Source organism: Theobroma cacao, chromosome 9 (assembly GCF_000208745.1).
Source record: "Theobroma cacao cultivar B97-61/B2 chromosome 9, Criollo_cocoa_genome_V2, whole genome shotgun sequence".
In the NCBI taxonomy this organism is placed as follows: Eukaryota; Viridiplantae; Streptophyta; class Magnoliopsida; order Malvales; family Malvaceae; genus Theobroma; species Theobroma cacao.
Window position 1 is genome coordinate 35181051 of NC_030858.1, and position 9890 is coordinate 35190940.

The 9890-nt window shown below is 34.8% G+C and overlaps 2 protein-coding genes and 1 non-coding gene across 4 annotated transcripts; 1 reads left to right on the top strand and 2 right to left on the bottom strand.

Moving 5' to 3' along the window:
* Positions 2080 to 4911, top strand: LOC18590464 (50S ribosomal protein L9, chloroplastic). 2 transcript variants are annotated; one of them, XM_007015999.2, is made up of 7 exons: positions 2080 to 2327; positions 2417 to 2544; positions 2742 to 2787; positions 3255 to 3352; positions 3443 to 3490; positions 4121 to 4308; positions 4681 to 4911. In XM_007015999.2, the coding sequence occupies exons 1-6, from the start codon at positions 2190 to 2192 to the stop codon at positions 4239 to 4241; spliced, it is 579 nt and encodes a 192-aa protein (XP_007016061.1). In that variant the 5' UTR covers positions 2080 to 2189; the 3' UTR covers positions 4242 to 4308; positions 4681 to 4911. The 2 variants fall into 2 exon arrangements, with proteins under 2 accessions (XP_007016061.1, XP_007016062.1); XM_007016000.2 differs by having other exon boundaries at positions 4121 to 4312; positions 4681 to 4891.
* Positions 5382 to 5454, bottom strand: TRNAV-UAC. The gene has a single exon. It is a non-coding gene; the product is annotated as a tRNA-Val (tRNA).
* Positions 8388 to 9646, bottom strand: LOC18590465 (zinc finger protein ZAT5). Its single transcript, XM_007016001.2, has one exon. It carries the CDS (start codon positions 9451 to 9453, stop codon positions 8503 to 8505), a length of 951 nt encoding a protein of 316 aa, XP_007016063.2. The 5' UTR covers positions 9454 to 9646; the 3' UTR covers positions 8388 to 8502.

Here is a 9890-nt window from a genome sequence, read left to right on the forward strand (position 1 = left end):
AAATATTAATATTAAAATTATCAATTATTAATATTTTAAATAAATTATCAATTATTAATATTTTAAAAATAAAATAAAATTAATCGTAATAATATTTAAATTATTAATTATTAATATTTTAATTAAATTCTAGATTATTAATATTTAAAAAAATCTAATAAAAATAAAATATCACATAAATAATAAAATGTGTTTTTATTTTTTTGTTTTCTTATTTCAAAATGATTGTTACCAATCAAACACTACAATAAATCATAATAATTATTCTTGTCATATTCCTTTTGTCATACCAAACTAAGTAATAACTATTCTATTCTATTCTCACCTCATTCTATTCCCACATAATAACTATTTTATTCCATTCCTGTCTATTCTGCCAACCAAACGTACCATTATTGTTTCACCTGGGAAACAATTTCCCTTCGTGATTAACAATGTGAACAAATAAACCTGTGTGAAATAATTAAGCATGTTTAATTAGCTGTTGATGGCTTGGCAATGTGAAAAGTAAATTTTTAATTCTAAGGGCCGGGACTGGTTAGTTCTTTGAACTCATCGGAAATAAATGGGAGGAAAATTAGTGCCAGCAACTTGGTCACGAGGTATGAACGTTGAACCTAAATTGTTGCTTGCGGTCAACGATTTATTTTCTTCAAACCTAATTATTTAGGTTTCCTTAATTATAACCAGAGTCAACTTAAAATGTTGGGTTTTAGCCCATCTTTAAATACTTTCATAATATTAGCAAACCACTTTCACTCCCAAACAAAAAAAAAAAAAGATTAGCAAAGCAATGTAGTCCAAGTCATGTAGAGATCCAGAGTCAAGACAAGCCTTATCAGTTTGGGGTCATAGATTCTGGTGGAGTTTCTACTGGACAGGGCATGTTTGGAAGTCGATGGAAGATGCAGGTACCAAATAAAAAAACCAAACGTCAAGCTTTCCGTTTCGGGTAAAGACATATTAAACAAAGTATCAAAGTAGTACAGTTGGCTGAAGGATTTTGGGAAACTTTGTGAAAAGGAAGAGGAGGCCATGTCCAGCCAAGTCGATGTTGCTTCGCAATGCATGGATTTTGAGAAGCAAGGTTGTTGGCGGCTGTCTAAATGGTTTATTCTAGTATATAGTACACTAGTAGTAATAATGAGATTAAGAATGCATTAATCGCAATTTATTTTTTTAAAAATAATATATATGTTAATTAACATCATATTTATAACCAAAACCCTGTCAGTTTGATTTGACAAATTATTTTTCTTCTCATGAATTTGTCTGTATTTTCAAATAAGAAAGTATGATTTCAGAGTATCCTTGTTTTATTATGTTGTTAATTTCAAATTCAATCAAAAGCAATAAATACAATATTATAAGGTTTATTTTTGATGTATTGTTGTTGTATAATACATATATATTATCACTTAATTGTAACATTTCATGAATGTGTAAAGATAAAGTTTAAAAAATCTTTCAAAATAAATATTTTTAACATTATTAATATTTAATTTTTAAACTTTCAAACTTTTAAATTTATTTAATGACAAAGTGATAACATTTGATTTCTATAGATTGACCGTGTATAAAATATAAATCTTATATTATATAGATTTCATTAATTTTAAAATATTTATGTGACTGTGTTTGTAATTTGGGTTGGGTGTTTTAATAGTTACATTATTTAGGACTTAAATAATGGCACAATTATTATCATCAAATGATTACTCTAATCTTAATAAATGTTGGCAAATTGGCTAGTTAGATTTGAATTTATATTTATATATATATATATGTCACGTGCTTGATTTCACAAGCAATGCTCATGGGCGTTGGATCGTTTATTCTTTCGGGTCATCGGGGCGTTGGATCAAAACTCATGGGCGTTTTCAGAAGCAAAGCTCCATCCAGTCAAGTCCAGTGTTCCACTTAATGGGTTGTCCAGCGGACCGTTTTCAGCCCGTTTAGGCTTATTAACAGAGACAAGACTCAAGAGTCAAGACAATGCAACAAAATTTTAATATCCCATTTGAATAAAACGCAAAAATTACTACGTTGGTATAAAACGACGAAACATGAAATGCAAAACGGTGGCTTACAGTGACTGCGAAGAAAATGCAATAACAGATAAGATTACAAAGTGGGGGAGGGACAAGAGCAGAGACAAAAGACACTGAGCTTTTCTCCAGGGGGTGGCAATGGCAACAGCTACAGCAGCATCTACTCTCTCATGGCTTCACAGCTTTGGAGGAACCCAAAATGAGACAACAAAAGTTACTGACAGAAACCGGGTCTTCGTGGTTTTTGCCCAAAAGAAAGCTAAAAAGACTCGAAAGGTAAGCAAATTGTTTCGTAACATGAAATTTTGATTATTTTTTTTTATTATTTAGTAAGCTGATTGGGTGTTGGTTAATGTTGGGTGCAGATAATATTGAAGGAGGATGTGGAATACCTAGGAAAGAAAGGGGAGCTTTTGGATGTGAAAGCTGGGTATTTCAGGAATTATCTTTTGCCTATGGGAAAGGCCCAGATTATCACTCCTGTTTTGCTTAAGTATTGTCTAACCTTAATCTTTTTTTTTTTTGAATTGTTGTTTCTTTTCTTGATTTTTGAGTAGTATTCAACGAAGAGTTGGAATGAAGTAAGATGAATTTGGTTTGGGATTGTAATAAACATACCTTTTGTATAACTGGGAGAAAATGTACCTTACATATGATTTGGAAAATAATTGATGGTTTTTTTTTTTCCAGGGAAATGAAAATGGAGGAGGAACGAATTGAAGCAGAGAAGCAACGGGTAATTTAGTGGCACTTGTAGTCATTACTATCTTCTTCGTATTTAACAATTTTGAAAATTCGATGTTTGGGTCATCTCCTTTCTGCTTTTTTGTTTTGGTCTGTAATCCCACTAGTCCACTATACATTTAATGATTTGAGGCTGAAAGCAAGTTTGCAATGTCAAAATAGGAACTTCCCTGATTGAGGTGACGCTTGTGTTAGTATCTGTTTGTGTGTTTGCTCTGATGGTATGAAGTAAAATCATACAGGATTTCTTTATGGTGTAGAGTGTGCAGTTTAATCAAACACTAGATTTATTTGTTCCAAGCTGGTATGCAAGGAACATAATATACTGATGTTGTTTCCCTATGGTGTTTTTTGACTTATTGACTGTTTTTCTGCTTGCCATTTGTGGTTTTAGTAGAGGAGTTTATTCTAATCATGTCTGTGCACTGAATCTTGTTAGATAATCTTGTTTTACTACAGGTAAAAGAAGAGGCACAACAACTTGCTCTAATATTTGAAACTGTTGGAGCTTTCAAGGTGAAGCGGAAAGGTGGTAAAGGAAAGCAAATTTTCGGAAGGTGAGTAGGATCCAACTCTAGGGTAAGCAGTTAACATTTTAGTTGTTTGCTTATCATATTTGCTCTCTGACATTCACCTGTTTTTGTCAGTGTCACTTCTCAAGATCTTGTAGACATTATCAAGGCACAGCTTCAAAGGTACCATCATCAATCTTTGTGGGTTTTAGATGTAAAAATTTGTTTACTTATTCTACTAACACAAGCTTTGTAACTCTGCAACTTATTCAGTAAATTTGTAACATTAGTTGCACTGAAACAAATTCAAGCAATTTGCCTAATTGAGTCGTAGCATTCAAATTTATGCATATGCCCCATTACAATTCTTAACACACATCTCTATCTGCTGATACAAGTTACAGAATACAAATGAAGCTGATAAACTGTTCCATAAAGTTAGTTTAGTTCCATTGATAGATGCAACATCATGAACCATTTTCATTATGTTAAAGAGTTATAGTCTCCTTTAAGTTTCAGTGTTTCGCCGTTAGTAAAGATGTTAAGAAAGTTGATTTCTACGTGTATTCATGGTTAGATGATCAGCCACCAATTGGATATTATTATCCTGTTATTAGAACGGGTATATGAATCTTAGAGAAGAACCCTTTCTAAAAGGAAATCCCTAATCAACCAGATCTTTTGAAACCCTAGTAAATAGTAATTAAGAAATGTGAGATAAAAAATTCCCATTCTGATTTGCACTCCTCCTGACAAATTTTCCTCATGTACCAATCTAGTTGCTTAATTCTCAACTCTTTTATTGATTTGTAGGGATGTGGACAAACGAATTGTTTCTCTTCCAGAGATCAGGGAAACAGGAGAATATGTCGCAGAGCTGAAGCTCCACCCTGAAGTTACTGCTCGAGTGAGACTAAATGTTTATGCTAACTAAGGACAAGTCCCTTCTGTGCATCTCCTCTCTGGATGGGCAACTTCTTTGCCACTTGCATCAATCTAAGGCATGTGAGCATCTGATAATACAATTCTTTGAAATAGTGGGGGTAACTTTTCCTTGCAGCTTGTCAATAAAGGTTCAGGAATTGATCTTAAGAAGAACGTTCCTTACATTGGTTCTCTTACAAAGTTCTGCTCTTGGTACCTATCCTCTGCCAAGAATGACACCACATGACTTATGATTGGCATATAGTTTAGGCTGAGAATTTAAAGAAGATAAAATTTTTGTTCTTAGATGTTCAAAGAGAAGCCGAAATTACCCAAGAAAAAAGATTACATTTGATTAAGTTTCATAAGGTTTTCACTAAAGGTTTTGTATAATTCCAAATGGAGTGAATGAGTTTCACAATGCTGAATTCTTTATTGTTTGATTGCAGGAGGTAAATGATCAAGGCAAGTTCAAATGGTGCCCGCTGGAGAGTGACAAATATGTAATTTTTGTGTAGACATGTACTAGCTGTATTTATCATAGCAGAGGAGTTTTATATTTCTTTTTTCCAGGATTTTTATTATTCTCTTCTAGAATGTATTGATCTGTTGAAAATTATTCATATATTGCTTTATTTCATCTGGAAAACAGCTTCTCTATGTGGTTCTCATGGGTTGCACATGCCAAGCTTTCTGTCATTTTTATTGATGCTTTTTGTATGCTTATGCCAATAAATCGGAGCTTGAACCCTTGGGCTTGGCTGAAGTGGTGAGGGTGGGGTGAAATTTGGGTGTGTGAATACAGAGGGAGCAGTTATGATCAATCCTGCAAAACCATTCACCCCTATTGACAGAAGAGTCATAACTTTATACCTTTGCTTAAATTTTCTCATGCAAATGGCTCCTAATTTAGAGTTGCAAGCAGGATCGAATAGCCAAACCAAGTATACGACTATTTCATTTAAGTCGATGTCCCTTTCTTCTATACTAAATAAATGAGACAATGGTAGTCTGAAATTGGGGGTGAAGAGAAGAGTTTCTTTTGTTGCGTAACTAATAAGACAGTAAACATGTGTGAACTGGTGTTATTGGACTAGGTCCAACTATCAGAACCAAAATCCTTTATGGCCCAAAAAAGGAAGAAAAGACTTGTTGCTGCCCAGGATCGAACTGGGGACCTTCAGTGTGTAAGACTGACGTGATAACCACTACACCACAGCAACGTTTGGTAGGCTGCAGTTGTTTTAATCAATATGTTGTGATATAAGATGGTCAAATTATTTCCAACAAAAACTAATTTGATAGCATAAAGTGGATTTCAATTTTATTTTTTTATAATTGAAAGAAGAAGAATTCGAATCTTACTATTTAGGTAGGGATCATGTACCAACTATGAACTAAATACTCGAGTGTCAGGTTGATTTCAATTAAATTGCTAACTTTAACACAAATTTCAAATTAGTAATAGTATCAACCAGAATTTGATTTTCCTTATATGAACATTTAAACATTTGGAAACTATCATAGTCTTTCATAAACCATCTTCATCTTTGCATTTAATGCAAGAATTTAAAGTCAAAATATTTCATAACTCATTCAGGTAGGGAAGTATAATTAGCTAAATGGGATGAGATTGATCACAAATGAATTTCCCATAGTTTTGAAAACACTTCTTCTTAAGCAAAACTTTTACTTGAAAAGAGTGACTGATATATTTTAATTACATGCCATTATCTGCATGCACGGTAAGCATAAATAAGTACTCATCACTTTCCCTTCCACACATACTTTTCATTTGGTAACTACCATGACCTTGAAGAAACCTAACTGAACCAAATCTGTATGTGAAGCACATTAGGTAGGCAACATCTCACCAAAAAAGAAAGACTAACCACACAAAAAATTTATAGTGAAGAAAGCCTAATTGAATCTAACCCATGATGTATTAGTATGATACATGTGAAAATTAACTAAACCGAATCGATTTGGTTGATTGTGTTGGACTCAAACCCAAGTTTATGGAAGTTGAGTGATCAGCCAAGTGATTGGATGGATTGATTAGAAGTTAGAAGTTTGTTTAGCGTTATTATTACTGAGAGGAATAACCGGCAAATACCAAAATCACACCAAGCTTAGTTATTATTGGCTTAGTTGTCTCAGTTAGCAAACACCTTGGAGCTTTGGTCCACAATGACTTGGCCACAACAACACAGAAAGCAGCAGACAAGCTCAAAGCCAAGAGATTTCGATACCCATCCAGCTGTGAAGTTGGAGGCCACGCCAATTCAAGATATATGAACTGTCCACATGTCACTTTGTTGGACAATATTGGAACCCACCCAAAGTACACCAAAAACACCTTTTCTAATTTTTTATATTCTCTTAGTGTGATTGGCTAGTGATAACTCTGGTTATCAGCCTATTACAAGCTTACAGGGTGGATTTCATTGTAGCCAATTAGGCATTTTTCTTTTGTTTGCTATGAGGGGTTGTTTGCAAAGCTTTCAACTTCTAATTTCAATCCCATAATCAATACTTTTAACCAGCTAGCAGTAGTTTGAGTTTATATTGCTAACCATCTCGATGTTGAATTTATTTGATTCGTTCAAAACAAGTCATGTTTAAAATTTTAAATTGAATAAAGTCAGTTCACATTAAATTTGAGATTTTATTGATATAATTTAGTTTTGAGATTTGACTGGCATGTATCTAAAACATGATAACATGTATAAGTTCTTGGCTGAAAACTTTTGGATAAGAATTTCTTGATATATATATATATAAAAGGGAAAGAAAAAGACTTGGAAAAGCATTATTGATGTTGAGACATTTTCTCAACACAAAGCTAGATTTAGGTTCCTTTGAGCAGTTAAGTGGCCAATGAAGAGAACCTTTCAATAAAACCAAGCAAAGTAAGCATAAATATATTATGTGGAGAGTGTTATTAGCACTTTGTTTAGAGCACATAGAATAATTAGAAGAGAATATTAGGAGGTTGCATGACAAGGCAACTCTCCCCCCACTACATGTGCAAATGTCAATGATGATCTCTCTCTCCTCTCTTTGTATTTGGACATCTCACGCAAGTGTCCACATGCTTCGCTTACCAACATTCACCAAAACGTGCACATAACAAACTCCATTTACACACAACTGAGTGTGAGTGAGTAAATTAAGTCACCCCTTTTGTTTTCTTCTTTCTTGTATCTCAATGATAAGCCATGCTCTACTCATGTTATACTCCAAGACAAATTTTTACATCAAACGAGTCTAAGAGTTTTACTTATTCAACATAAATTTAATTTCGTGACGCATAATTCGTTTTTTGATTACAAATTATTTACTCGAGACACGTGTTTAAATTTTTTGATGTCTTTATATTTAAAGGTTTCAAAGTAAGCAATTAGTATCTTCTCAGGGAATATCAATGGCATGGATCTGGACCCCATTGGATGATTGGCAATTTAGTTAAGTTACTTGCAAAGTAAGGGATATTACAGTTGGTTAATTAGGTGTAACGGGTAGACTTAGAGCTAAGAAAGCAAGATAGACCATTAAAAAAATAATTTATATATATACAAAAAGAAATATAGAAGAATGATATTAATGAAGGAAGGAGAAAAAAAAATGTAGAGATACAAATGGATACATATGGCTAAGGGCAGTTACCAACTCAGCCTGCTCTATCCATTTATTCTTTGTCATTTAATGAAACAGACTGTGGTGTGAGAGAGTGAGGGAGAAAGAAAATAAAACAAAATTTAAAAGAGTATTTTTAGCTTTATTGTAACCAAAAAAAAGAACACCAAGGGGAAGAGAACCTAATCCACGACTTTTGGTTGTGGTGCTGGTGCTGCCAAACCCTAGATAGCCCAACCCTCCCATATTTCTTGTGTGTATACTCTCTTTTTAGTGTTACACATCGCTCTCTTCCCACTAGGAAAAGAACAATAACTGAAAACAACATAAATTTTAATGGGGGAAAAATTATAGAAACCCCATAAAGGAAAAAAATAAAATAACAAAAAAAAAAAAAGATGCCCCCATCACTCACTTTTCGTGAATGAAAGGCAACCATGAACACTAACCACTTACTTACTCAAAGTATTCAACTTCAACAAGTAGATCATCAAAAATCAGAAGTCTAAAGAAGAAATAAAAGAAGGAATTCAAAGAATAATAATTGATAACTGTAAATAATATCAAATTGAAACAATACTAATAATTCACATTGATCGATCCATAAATTTTTTTTTTTTGGAGTTTTGGGTTTAGTAATGGCAATCTACCAAAGCTGGTGTCGAGAAAACAATAGCTTGTTGGGGTACTGCTCCAAATTGGAACTTGGAATCCCTGAGATCATCTTCCGGTGCTGGAAGATTAAGATCTAAAGATAGAATATTTCTAGGCTTGATGTCATCACCATTGCTGGAGTCGATTGTAGTGCCAGTAGTATCAGCACTCATGGTCATGCCAGCTGGATTGCTTGCAGCAGCAGCAGCTGCTGCTGCCGCCGCAGCCGCCGCCCTGTGCCGTCTCATATGACCTCCGAGGGCTTGACCAGAGGTGAATTCAGAGCCACAGATTGAACACTCGTGAATCTTACCCTTGTTCCCATGACAAGCCTTGTTGTTGTTGCTTACTTGTAAAGCAAGAACAGGACTTTCCCTGTTGAATTGCCCTTCTTCAACATCACCTTTCACTGCCAAAGCGAGTGGTTTTTTCTCTTCTGCCGTGGCTCCCTTGGGCTTCTTGTGGCTTGCCCTGTGCCCTCCCAGCGCTTGGAATGAAGGAAAAGATCGGTTACAGGTTTTACACTCGTAGATATAAAATCCAGCCTTGTTTGTCGTAGTAGCTATCTCAGAGAACTTTCGAGTTCCAAACTTTTCAATCTTGACTTTCTCTTCCATATCCCTTTTCGGACCATCACTTTGTGCTAACATGATCAGGCAATTAGCCATGTCCTCTTCTTCCTCAGTGCTCTCATAAATCTCGCTAGATGTCGTCGGAGAGGAAATTGAGTTGTATTCCTCCACCACTCCTCCTCCTCCTCCACCACCAGCAGCACCAGGACCACCGCTATTGCCACCACCACTAGCACTTGAAGAGCTAGAGGTCACCGCGACACCGAACGGGGACGCTGACCTTTGGCGCTTTGTACGCTTGCCCTTCATGATCAAAGCTTGGTCATTAGACCCCACAAATTCCTCTTGAGCTTGCATATCCACCCTCTCCCCCAAACCAAAGCCCAGCCAAAGAGTACACGGGAGTTAGAAAAAGAAAAAAAATTGTACTGTAAGAAGGAAAAAAGAGAAGCGAGTGACCTAACAAAGGAGATGAGTAACAGCTAGAGAGAAAAGAAATGAAGCAAGCAAAGATAGAGAGAGTATAAGGGGAATCTTATATATAGTGAATGGTAATAAGGGTGGTTGGTGTTTATGTATATACATTGAAACTTTCGTAATAAATTTGGGGTCAAAACTCAAAAAAGCCGCCCCGTGAATAGTTACTATGTACTCTATGAATTTCCATATATACCACCAATCTTTTTCTTGCTTTCCCAACCTTCAAAGTTGTTACTATTAGTTGAAACAAATATCTTACTTGTGTCTACATCATTCGACCAATAATCAAATATCATTTCCCCTAATTCTTCCTT